At 32.6% G+C, this 13,248-nt stretch overlaps 2 protein-coding genes across 4 annotated transcripts; one reads left to right on the forward strand and one right to left on the reverse strand.

Moving 5' to 3' along the window:
• Positions 1-338: 338 nt before the first annotated feature.
• Positions 339-4,965, forward strand: LOC139864274 (uncharacterized). Of its 3 annotated transcripts, XR_011764479.1 has the most exons (6): positions 339-475; positions 1,162-1,566; positions 2,075-2,311; positions 3,058-3,339; positions 3,432-3,462; positions 4,396-4,965. XR_011764479.1 is itself a non-coding variant. In XM_071852852.1 (3 exons), exons 2-3 carry the CDS (start codon positions 1,192-1,194, stop codon positions 2,759-2,761), a joined length of 1,062 nt encoding a protein of 353 aa, XP_071708953.1. In that variant the 5' UTR covers positions 339-475; positions 1,162-1,191; the 3' UTR covers positions 2,762-2,991. The 3 variants fall into 3 exon arrangements, 1 of the variants encoding a protein (XP_071708953.1); XR_011764478.1 differs by having other exon boundaries at positions 3,058-3,462; XM_071852852.1 differs by lacking the exons at positions 3,058-3,339; positions 3,432-3,462; positions 4,396-4,965 and having other exon boundaries at positions 2,075-2,991.
• Positions 4,966-7,665: 2,700 nt separating this feature from the next.
• On the reverse strand, positions 7,666-10,284 carry LOC139864283 (GTP-binding nuclear protein Ran1A). The gene is made up of 8 exons (XM_071852863.1): positions 10,158-10,284; positions 9,968-10,037; positions 9,109-9,165; positions 8,887-9,004; positions 8,479-8,568; positions 8,177-8,356; positions 7,999-8,076; positions 7,666-7,914 (listed from the first exon to the last, which is right to left on the reverse strand). Exons 1-8 carry the CDS (start codon positions 10,158-10,160, stop codon positions 7,845-7,847), a joined length of 666 nt encoding a protein of 221 aa, XP_071708964.1. The 5' UTR covers positions 10,161-10,284; the 3' UTR covers positions 7,666-7,844.
• Between the last annotated feature and the right edge of the window lie 2,964 nt (positions 10,285-13,248).

Here is a 13,248-nt window from a genome sequence, read left to right on the forward strand (position 1 = left end):
TCTTATAACCATTAAAGGTAGTTATAAGCCTACTGAATTATAACATTAATAATAATTTTGTAATAAAGTCTACATCGGATGGATTGAGAATGGGAGATAATTCACACAAAAAAACTGGAGCGTGTAATACACGCCATAACAAGAGCGTGAAAAAGGGTATCCATTGAGATAAAACTTCTCTCCCACACGAATTAGGCCCTCTTGTGTACGACTGCGCGCATTACGCACCTCTTTTTCCCTTTTTTAGGTTTAAGCCTTATCTAATTTTACCTTATTACCCTTCAACCACATATATATTTCACAAATTAATTTTATTTTTCTTAAAATTCCCAAATTAAACGATAAACAACACATGATTAAAAAAACGAACCAAACCCTAGAAAAATACAAAACACAAAATCGGTGATCCCAGGGTTAATTTAACATCAATTCACCGTTACTACAGCTTATACGTACGTCGAATTTGAGGAAAAAGGTTAGTGATTTGTATAATTTCATTGTTTTTATCGTTTCCCCAATTTAGCTCGTTTGATTAATGTGTTTATGTCATATATTTGATTTTGATATATATTATTGTAGTTTGTATACTTTTTTTAGATGATGTTGTTATTTGGATTATTGTATCTATTACTGTACTTTTGTTGATTTTTTTGCTTGATAGTTTTTGGTTTTGGGGATAAAGTTTAAATATTCTTTTTTTATTATTAAAATAAATCTAAAGTACTCTTATGTAATATTTGATTTATTGCTGTGGTATATTATTGTTAGTTTTTTACTTAAGTTAATGTATTTATAGGTATATGTCATTACTTTTCAGATCATTGATTTGCTCCTGTATTATTTTTTTCCTTGTGTAATACAGTTTCTATATATAACGATCTGTTATTCATTGTATTTAAATGCTTTTCTAATCTGAATTAATAAAATAATTAATATTTTATTGGGACAACTTAGATCATCTCACTGATCAACTTTTGAATTCAATTGAATCGTATTACTTGGTTAATTTTATAAAAAAATATCTGCTTGAAAACAAACGATCGATGGCTGTTTTTAGAATATGTTTCTTTTTTTTGTTATTCGTGCTGTGTTTCAACCTTAGGCTTAGAGATGATTTGTTTCTATTTGGGAGATTTATTGTATTTTTATTGTTTATGGTAGGTCATCTACTCACTAGTTGGAATATATACCATGAAGTTCAAAAAGGGTAGCAAAGTAGAGGTTATGAACAAGGTGGCACCTACATCGTGGCGTGTTGCGGAAATTATGTCTGGAAATGGACTTGATTATAACGTAAGGTATGATGGCTATGAAGATGTCGAAAAGGTTTCTAGAAGGTTCATTAGGCCTTCTCCACCTGCAATCAGTTCGCAGAGATGGGTGAGTGGTGATATTGTGGAAGTGTTTGTTGAAAATTCATGGAAAGTTGCAACCGTTTCGAAAGTTTTGAAAGGAGGTCAATTTTTGGTCCGTTCGCATGAGTTCACCCGTGAAATGAAGATCCACAGAACTTACATCAGGGTCCCGCAATCGTGGGTTGATGATCAGTGGGTTCCAGTTGGGAAGGTATTTTTTATCCATTTTCTTACTTATGAATTATACTATTTATTTACCTCTTAATTGAATGGTTCAACGCTGAATGTTGAATATTCAACGCGTTTTTTTCTGGCCTCTCAATGACAAATGATGCTGAATGGTTCAATATGCAGCGCTGGATCATTCAGAGTTGAAACACTCTCTTAACCGTTAAGCACGTAATTTTCTGTGATATCCTCCTCAAATTATATCCAAAACACTTAACAAACAAGTATATTGAATTTTGTATTCATGTAACACGTTAATAAGGTAACTTTACCCAGTTCATATCGTTCATTCAAAATGATTATCAAATAACTTATTTGCATTCATTATCAAGTTTATTCATTATTAAGTTTATTCAGACTTTGAATCATTCAGATTATGAACCATTCAACATTAAATCATTCAGTTTTATCAAACGCAACCTTATTTGTACAAATGATTATCATGTTGATTCTCAATCTTTGTGTTTATCGGTTGGCTTCTTTTTATATAGATTTCGGGAAGCTATGGAGTTGAACCGAATTTCTCGTTGAAGATGGGCACTCAAAGATGTGAAGAACGCGAAGATCGCTTAGCTGAGTACAATGATGCTAGATTGCAAGAGTCTCGTAAACCTAAGACGTTGAAGAGAGCTTCCCCTTTTTGCTCGTCTATAATTCAAGCTAAGAAATTCAAACCTGCTGAGAAAGATGGCAAACAAAGGCATGTTTCAGGTCATTCATTCAAAAAGGTAGATGCTTTTGAGGGTAACACATACATGAACAATAGTTTAAATGGTTATTATGAAATGAAGAAAAGAAAAACAAATGGCGTTGGTTGTAATGATCATGTAAGAATATCAGAACCTAATGACTCTGACAATGACCTATGCTCTGTCGGTAGTTGTAGTGTTCCTTGTGATGATCCTAATAAGTTGACTAGTCAAAACGATGCAGATTTTGTTTCTAGTGATGGAGAGTCTAGTAGTACTTCACGCGATGAACATGAATTGGCGGTGAGTATTCATAGGTTAGAGTTGCATGCATATCGTTCCACTTTGGAGGCATTATATGCTTCTGGCCCATTAAGTTGGGAAAAAGAAGCATTATTGACAAACCTTCGCATTAGCCTTCACATTTCAAATGATGAACATTTGATAGAGCTAAAGAATTTAATTTCATCTGGAGCTGGTTATTCTTGATTAACAGTGAATTGACGGTTTTCTTTGTTTTTTTTTTTTTCGTTTTCTTTCCCCTTTTAAAGATTAGGATGCTCTTTGTACAATTCCAATAATATTGTAAGAAGTAATGAGATATTACGTGTAGTAACTTCCTCTGCAAAATATGTGCAGTTGCCTAAACATTAGTAGTTTTTGTAATTAGTGATGCAAATGCAATGTATTTAATCTTTTGTAAGGTGTAATTAGACCCCATCTTTTTATATTTTTTTATGTTTTGTTGTTTTGAATGATATTGATGTATCGTATACGTTTTCCAGAGTTGGAGGCATGCTTCTCTTGCTTCCAAAGGGTCTAAACAAGGATCTGGTTCTGCTGCCTTTCTGTTGGAAAAAGCAGTGGGACAAGTCAGCATCAGTTTGCTACAGATAAGACCATTTGTTGCCATTGGCACTTATCTGTACCATAAAAAGATAACGGTGGCTCGTTAATTAACGAGCCACCTCTATCATTTGTATAACATTATTGTTATCTTATCTGTTGCTATTTCAGGCCAGCTTTGATCTTTCATCACTATGCTGGAGATGATTATGTTGATAATGGTGTCTAACATACTATTGGCTTTCTGAATAATAATTAGCCACTGAAGGTTGATAATCTTGTACAGTTATATGGTTGTTTAACTGCAATGCAGGTTTGTTGTGAGAAGAAATCTCACGTGCACTGTAAGTTAACTGCACTACAGATTTCCTTAAAATGCAGAACATCATGCGTTGTTTTTTGTTAGTAACATGCAAAAAGGATATGTAATGTGTTATTAGTTTATTACTACAGTAATTACGAGTATGAAACTACTATATCTGTATATAAGCGAGCATTCAATTCTGGATTTGTCGATTTGAATTTCTGTTTATTCTGGACCTCTGCAGCTTCCTAATTGTAACTGAATGTTTGTATGGTTAAAATGTTGATTTTTACGTTCAATTCGATAGGCTATTATTCCCATGTTTGTGCAAAAGTAAACCTGGTAAACAAGTTTGGTGGTCTTTCATGAACCGATATTAGGCTCAGTTGTTCTGTGGCATAAACATACAACTTTGTATCCTATGGTGCCAGTAGTCCAGTAATAGTTGATATTGATAGTTATTGCATCATGTTTTAACAATATTTTAATGAGAAGGCTGAAATATAAACAATTGAAAATTGATACAGTTTGTGGTGGAAAGACATCACTATCACTATGTTTTTAATAATGAAATGATGAATTGTAATGTAATTGTGATGTGATTGCTCTAGTGCTGTGAAATGCAAATTATATGATAAATATACAAATTAACTGGACACAAAAGTAAACCTTAATGGCTTAATGATGATGTTGTGATTTGTACCTAATGCATTACAAAGCTGTTCCTTGTTTGAAAAAAAAAAAAAAAAAAAAAAACTCAACCCATTCATTTCTAAGCTTTCTTGCCTCTTGTTTGACATTATGAATAAAATAATGCCTAAATATATGTTTTTCTAATAATGACAAGATAATTAATATCATATGATGGTGTTGACTGTTGAGGAACTTGGTTGTTTTATCATATGACTTTTTGATTTTTGATATCCCAGATTTCATTGATGGTTTTGAGTTGTTTTCACTTCATTTATGACAGGATGATGATGATGATATTGATGATGTTCTAAAATGTGGCATGCAATGGAAGTTATTGCAAGTCTTCTACTTGAATAAAGAGGATCGATTCTTATTTTCAACAACTTTTATTATGTTTTTCTAACAGCAGTTTGGGATTACCTAAGGGGACTAAACCACCCACGCGATAATCTCCCGCAGTTGCATAACTCGCCCTTAACTGCTGCCCTGGAAGAAATCCGGATCAATCCGGGGATATGGCCGGTAAAAAACCCCTCCCGCTTCCTTCGCAACACAATGTGCGAAAGGTGACCTAGGGTGGTTTCGAGGTCAGGCAATAACCTTGTGTGCAATGTTGTAGTTCCCGGGAGTCAAACTCCTGACCTCTAACAATCCTGACCTTTAACAAAAAGTGTCAGGCCACTGTCACTTGAGCTACAACACTAGGTTACCTTTTATTTTGTATCCTATCAAATGATCGAGATGATGCATAGTGATGTATATGTATTATCTAGACCTTGGAATTTTCAGCAATTTTTAGTTGTTATATGTTCTTTATGTTCATATATATCAGATTAATAAAATAAATGACAAGTGCTAATATTCCCTGCAGACAGCAACCAAACTATCCTTTTAGTATGTAATTTGAATTTGAATTTGAATTTAAAAGCAACAAAGATGTGTTGTTTGTTGGTGAGTCAAAGTTCAGGTTAAAGGATTGGACTGGTTTCCAGCAGTATCAACATATATGTTTTTTTTTTTTTTTTTTTTTTTTTTTTTAAATTAAGACTTAACTAAACTGAACCAGATTTATAACCTTTCCTCCAACTACGACCAATATGTAACCTAACCACATGGTGTGGTTTTTTTATATTTTCTGTGCAACTTTTGATCTACTTAATTATTAATGTAAGAAAAGAAAAAGAAAAAAAAACACCACTTTATATCTTAAGCTTAAGGTGTTCTTTGCATTTGTCTTTGTGATCATCGATTGCAAAAAAAAAAAAAAAAAAAAAAAAAAAAATCTTTTAAGAAAAAAAAAACTAATCTTTTAATTCTTTTTTTTTATTAAAAAAAATCCACGTGCCACGCAGGTGGAGATTGACTGCCACGTAAGCGTGTACTGATTGTCACGTAGGCGCATACTGACTACCAAGTGGCTCAATTTGTGCCACACAGATTGACCTGTGGCTTAGCCTGTGCCACACAGACTGACACGTGGCTCAGTTTATGCCACACACACTGACACGTGGAAGACCTAAATTTTTTAAAAAAAAATTAATTTAATTTTTTTGAAATTTTTTTTCAGTTGGGTTGGGTTGGTTTCACGGGTAGGGACATGTGGTTGAAGTGGGCTTTGTTTAGATGGGCAGGTTGTTGGACTTTTGTAGGGTTATTTGACCTAGTGGACTCTACGTCCGTTTCCCCTTTGCTGTGTCGTTTGAGCCGATCCCGCTTGTTCCGTCTTCCTCGTCACCGGTTTCGGTTCGGAACGGTCCAGTGTCGTCGCCTTAGCGACTTTAGGGTTGTTAAACGCCAATAAATTGGAGATCTAGAGTGTTTATCTCCGTTGTTTCTCGACCGTCCTTTAGGTGTGGTTTTGACATGTTAGGGCTTCCGGATTGATCGCGGATTGGGGTTTGCTTGGATTTGCTGGCCATCAAGGTTATGTTTTGGGTTTTTAATTGCGGTATCGAGGCGGGTGTTCTTGGGTTGCCCGTTGAGCAACTTGGTTTCAGACTTTCGAGTTTGGGGATTATGCGGTTTGGTGTGTGGGCTCCAGGATTGAGGTTCGCAGTTGCAAACTTCAGTTCAGGTGAGGACTTTTTTTTTAGATTTGGTGGTCTCGGCGACGGTTACTACACGAAAGGAGTAGCTTCTTGTCTTTAATTTGATTGGTCGTTTCGGCGTTTTTTCGAGTGTAGTAGTTGACATGTTATAGTTATAGGGTAATTTCATTCAGTGTCAAGTTCATGTGGAATATTAGTTTTATCTGCAAACAGATGTATATTTTTCATTATAGCACCTCATGTAACGCCCAAGACATCGAATCTCTTTTTATTTATTTAAAATATTACGTTTTTCGCAAAAAATAAATAAATATTGAAGAATAAGTGCATATGATAGATGTATTTGCATTCGATCTAAGAGTTCTCTCGGTTATCTCTTATCAAAGATATATATATATATATATATATATATATATATATATATATATATATATATATATATATATATATATATAGAGAGAGAGAGAGGGAGGATTCAGAGGGAAGTGGAAAAGGGGGAAGTAATTTTTTTCTTCCTTTTTTGTTTTTGAATTTCTTTTTACAAACATTAAAATCACGTAAAAATATGAACATTTAAAAAAGACACTTTGTGAAGAATGTTATTATTTTGGCGAAAAACGCTCGAAGAAATAACATACAACATTCATCGTGATGAATGTTATTCTTCGAGCATTTTTTTGGGGGTTTAGAAATTAGGGTTTAGAAATTAGCGTTTAGAAATTAGGGTTCAGAAGTTACGGTTCAGAAACTAGGGTTTATGGTTTAGATTTAAAGTTTTAATTGAGTTTTTAACACGAAGGTTTAAGGTTTAGGGTTAAGGGTTTGGGTCCTAAACCCTAAACTCTAAATCGGACAAAATTTGAAGAAAAAAAAAATTCACATAGATGAAAAAAAAAGCGTTCGAAGAATAATATTTATCGATGAATGTTATATCTTTAGCTCAAGGTGTTCTTTGCATTTCTTTGTTGAAATGAACATTTTTAACATAAAAGTACTCGCACCAAACTCCAAACTGCTTATAGCCCAGTGATAAGGAGGTAACTTATCTCAAGTCTTGTCGCAAACTATTTGTGTTATCGAGGCAACTTATCTCAACTCTCAAGTCTTGTCGTAAACTATTTAATGAGTGAGTGTGTCGGTTTTAAAACAATATGTGCTCTCACCCGTCATATCATTAATAGTATAGTATTCAATTTGAAATTGCATAAAGATTTCCAACATTCCATTAACTTCATTTTTCACCAATAAAAAATTATCTCTCCACTAAAACCTCTATTAATTGGTTAAAAAAACAATTAAAATGAAACTACTAAGCTAAAAATGACATTTTCAGCACTTAAAATAAGAACTCAGATGATCCAGATCAGGTAGTACTTATTCAATAAACTTTATTAACCTAAACTTGTTCATAATATTATCTTGGACCATGTAGTAGTAGAGGTACTACAAATCAACTTTGGTTCAAAGAAACTAAAACCCAACTTGAAGTGTAGCTGCAAAAGTGCAAATGCAAATCTTTTAATAAAACCATACAAACCAAAGGGTTTAAATGCTTACACTGACACTAAGAGCCGATAAAAGTGAACATTAGCAACACAAAAATAAGTATTCTAAAACTTAAACATCCACCCACACAAATAGACTTTAAAATCAAGAAAAAACAGGACACGCCGTCTTCACTCTACTCAAAAGCATCATCATCGTCATCTGGAAGAGGTTGATTTGCAGCTTGTGCCAGGTCAGCCTCATGCCTACAACAACATGACACGAAACTAATAAACACAAGAGCCGTGTAAAATGTAAACACTTGAAATATTAGTCAAAAACAAACTTACTGTTGTTGAGCAACAAGATCAATTTGAACTTCTGGTGGAGCAAGCGCAGGAGACTCAACAAAGTGCAAGTTCGGGTCCCTAAACACCAACAAAACATACATCAAATCAAATTCCCTAAAAGTCAACTCAAGCATACTTTGATTTAAAATTAAAATTAAAATAAAAGAAAAATAGTTACCCAGCGAGTTTCCTAGCGAGGTAGAGAAATGGCTTCTCAAAGTTGTAGTTGCTTTTGGCCGATATCTCGTAATACTGCAAGTTCTTCTTTCTGTGAAAAGTAACCTGCTTTGCTTTCACTTGACGGTTTTTCACATCAACTTTGTTTCCGCATAATACAATCGGAATGTTCTCACACACCCTATAGATGATGTACCCGATAAACGATTGTAAGACTAAAATATTCTTCAACAACATAATCAAAAACAAGAAACTTTACACTAATTGCAACAATAAAATGAAGACGATCTTTAAAAACAAAACCTGCAAAGATCACGATGCCATGTGGGAACGTTCTTGTAAGTCAGTCTGGCAGTTACATCAAACATGATGATCGCACATTGACCGTGAATGCTGTAATCGAGTCAAACAGTTAACTCACCGATAATCAAACATGATGATAACAATCTTTCAAGTGGTATTTTGATATAATTATTTAGACATTTGACAAACAATCAAACAAGTTCCTTGATAGATATACACATTGTATTCCCCCCAACCCTCAATCGACTAGCAATATCCATTGTACGCCAAGTGTAAAAGCAACCCATTTGACATTTTGTATATAATATTTGCAGCGATGTCATTTGCAATAACAAAAATTTGAAAATTACATAACTTTTGATCTGCATGCATAAAAAAGCAAATTTCAGTTATAAATAAATTACTTACTAATAGCCATCTCTAAGACCACCAAATTTCTCCTGGCCAGCTGTATCCCAGCAGTAAAACCGAATCTTACCACAGTTGGTGAAAAAATCCAAAGGATGAACCTCCACACCAATTGTTGCTAAACATGATCAACAAAAATATTTAACAACCATTTGTATATTAATCCAAAACAGTCATTACATATAAACTCAATAAAAGTAACAAACTTCTATCAATACTTACGTTCATATTTCTTCTCGAATTCTCCGGTCAAATGCCTCTTCACGAATGTAGTTTTCCCTGCAGAACCACCAAAACACACAAATCATAGACTATATCTAAAACCCTACAAAATCATTCGGAATAAAACTCTGTCATTTGTCTCCTAATTAAAAATTTTAGAAAAGTGAAAATTAGATAGAGAGCAACGTTCGAATTAGATGTTAATGTTTTAAGAAACAGAGTAGTTATATAAAAACTCTTATAAATTTGCATAACATTGTGATAATTTGCTGTCTACTATACCAATAAACAAAAAAGACCAATAGTATAACAAGAATTAGCTCATGAACCGAACAAAGTCATAAAACAAGGTAAAAAAATACAATGTGAGTTTTCATTTGTAGGTTTTTAGGAAAAATATTACACTGACCAAACAAGTTTGGTTATTTTAATCTAACATCAAATCAGATATCAGTTAATATTACGAAAAAGTATATTTAATAATAACAAACTAGGCCTAAACATTCAAGCTTTAAACATTGATTCACAATTAATGTCACACAATAATATAAATTTAAACCATATGCTCAAAAGTTTCCACTCATAAATCATAATACTTGCTGAATAACTTATTATCTTTACAATCAAACACATGAAAATCAAAATAAGCAGTAACAGATAAGTAACAGCAGCAAAACAAGAATACTTTATAATAACTTTGAGATGGTTACATGAGATTAAATACATGATTATCATCCTAATTATGCGATAAACCCTAATAACAAATTTTACGATATCAGCTAATTAAAGCCATAAATTAATATTTATATGAAAAATATGAAATAAATAAAATTAAAATCTGATAAATTTAAAACGTTACCAGTTCCACCATCTCCAACAATAACAAGTTTGAAACTTGGGTAATCAACAGTTTGCTGATTCGGTAACGCCTAAAAAACAAAAATTAATAACACCCACAAAAAATTAAGAACCCACAAAAAAAGTAATACAGAAATTGAGCATTCTTAATCAAATAAATACAAAATCAGATTAAATAAGATCAAGATTACCATGGTATAAGCTCGAGGTTGATTGGGAGAGTGATGAAGAAATGGGTATGAAACTTTGTAACTTTATATAGAATTGAATTGAGAAGCAGGTTCAGATTCTGCGTTTTGAAAATATGATACCCTAATTAGACCTTTTATTATATATATACAAGACGATTTGTTTTTTTATTTAGCTTCAATCTCACGCATCATTTCGACCGTCCGATCAAACTTATAATCGAGGGATTAACATGGCACGTGAGAGTCACGTGAAATGTTTAAAATTTAATTTTTTCAGATTCGGCCACTCGGGTCATACCCGTAACTTGGTAAGGTCGTAAATTAAAAACCGGAAATCGAACAATACGTGTCACGTCACCTACGTGTGTACAAAATGGTTTTTTTGAACAGCAGAATGAATGTACCTTTAAACTTTATTATACAAATTTACTCTTTAATTATGTAGGGTTGCTTACAAAAGTTCCACATATTAAAAAAAATGAAATATGCTAAGAAACAAGTTTAAAAGAGACTAAACTTGAGATGGATATAAGATACCGTTGACGTAAGATCTTCTCATAAAAACGGGTAAAGTAAAGAAAGTTTTCACTTTGTTAGGATCGTTATAGCAAGCTTCGATAACCTTTCCAACATCCGCTTGAGCTATCCCCATATTCAGATGTAACGACCCTACTTTTTTCGTTATCATTTACCGTTAACTATTTAATGACCGTTAATTGTTATTCATGTCACGTCATTTCTATGACATATATTATTATTTTAGTAATAATATATTAATTATTATGTGTTATGTGAATATTTGATTTCATATTTTAAGTTATACGTTTCTACGTGTCGCGGATTTTTGTCCGGCGAATCTTTTCGGTTTTCAAACCAACAGGCAAGCTTTTGGGATTTTTAAGTCCTAATTATTTTAAATATGATATTTTAATGTCATATGTTTATATTTAGTGTTTATATATTTTATTCGTCGCGTATTTGTTATCTCTTCGAAAAATCAATCGCGTAGTAGCGTTTTCGCGTTTCGGGCTTCGATCGGGCGTTCGGGCCACAAGATAATTGACTTTTTAACATTTTGGAATAGTGGGGCCCACCCTGTTGCTGATTTTGGCCGAAAATTCCCTTAGGGAGGGGGTGCTTTGTCAAAAGTTGCAAACTAGTGTTCATTAGATCAAAACTCACCGCTTCCTCATTTCTAACCTAAAAAATTTTCTTCTTCTCCTCCCTTTGCTCCCATTGCCGTCACCACCACCATAAACAACCATCATCATCTTCATTTTTCAAGCTTAAAGAATTAGGGCTTTTATCATATCCGGATTGTACTCTTCGTTCTCTACACGATTACATCCTTTGTTCTTCGATTTGGGTATACCTATGAACCCTAATTTTTAAATTCTTATTTATTTTATTGATTTTGAATGTTATTTTGATAGTATGATGCTTATATGTTATTGTATTGTTGATTGTATGCGTAGAAATGCTCGTTAATTCATGTTTTCGGTTTGATTAATTTGGGATAGCAGCTTGTTTGATCATTTCTGTAAACTTAACTGTTATAAAAGTGAAATTAAAGTATCTAGATGAGTTCCTCTCATCAAGACATTAATTTTAGACTCCGGATTCATGTCATTTCGATTCCCGGAGCTCTAGTTATGATTAAAATAGTGTTTTGTTGGAATTAAATTGTGAAAACGAATTGTTCCAGGTTTGGTCCGACTTTGTGACCACTTTTGGAGTCTTTAGGGTGTGCTAGTGTGTTAGGATTGATGATGGGATGAACTTTCATGTTCGGTGTAGTGACCCGAACTTTTCCATGTTTATATATATTAAATGAAATTGTTATTTACATGATTAAGTGTTTCCAACATGTTAAGCAATCAAACTTGTTAAGACTTGATTAATTGAAATAGGTTTCATATAGACAATTGACCACCCAAGTTGACCGGTGATTCACGAACGTTAAAACTTGTAAAAACTATATGATGACATATATATGATTATATATATAGTTAACATGATATTATGATAAGTAAGTATCTCATTAGGTATTTTAACAATGAGTTATATACATAAAAATTGAGTTTATTGAATTAAGAAACTCGAAACGATATATATAACGATTATCGTTATAACAACGTCTTACTAAATACATATGAATCATACTAAGATATTGATACACTATATTTAATCATGATAAATGATAAGTAAACATGTCATTAAGTGTATTAACAATGAACTACATATGTAAAAACAAGACTACTAACTTAATAATTTCGAAACGAGACATATATGTAACGATTATCGTTGTAACAACATTTAACTGTATATATATATATCCTACTAAAATATATTAATATATCATAATATCATGATAATATAATAATTTAACATCTCTTTAGATATAATAAACAATGGGTTGACAACATTTAACAAGATCGTTAACCTAAAGGTTTCAAAACAACATTTACATGTAACGACTAACGATGACTTAACGACTCAGTTAAAATGTATATACATGTAGTGTTTTAATATGTATTCATACACTTTTGAAAGACTTCAAGACACTTATCAAAGTACTTCTACTTAACAAAAATGCTTACAATTACATCCTCATTCATTTTCATCAACAATTCTACTCGTATGCACTCGTATTCGTACTCGTACAATACACAGTTTTTAGATGTATGTACTATTGATATATACACTCCAATGATCAGCTCTTAGCAGCCCATGTGAGTCACCTAACACATGTGGGAACCATCATTTGGCAACTAGCATGAAATATCTCATAAAATTACAAAAATATTAGTAATCATTCATGACTTATTTACAAGTAAACAAAATTACACATCCTTTATATCTAATCCATATACCAACGACCAAAAACACCTACAAACACTTTTATTCTTCAATTTTCTTCATCTAACTGATTTCTCTCAAGTTCTATCTTCAAGTTCTAAGTGTTCTTCATAAATTCTATAAGTTCTAGTTTCATAAAATCAAGAATACTTTCAAGTTTGCTAGCTTACTTCCATTCTTGTAAAGTGATCATCCAACCTCAAGAAATCTTTCTTATTTACAGTAAGATATC

Source organism: Rutidosis leptorrhynchoides, chromosome 1 (genome assembly GCF_046630445.1).
Source record: "Rutidosis leptorrhynchoides isolate AG116_Rl617_1_P2 chromosome 1, CSIRO_AGI_Rlap_v1, whole genome shotgun sequence".
Taxonomy (NCBI): Eukaryota; Viridiplantae; Streptophyta; class Magnoliopsida; order Asterales; family Asteraceae; genus Rutidosis; species Rutidosis leptorrhynchoides.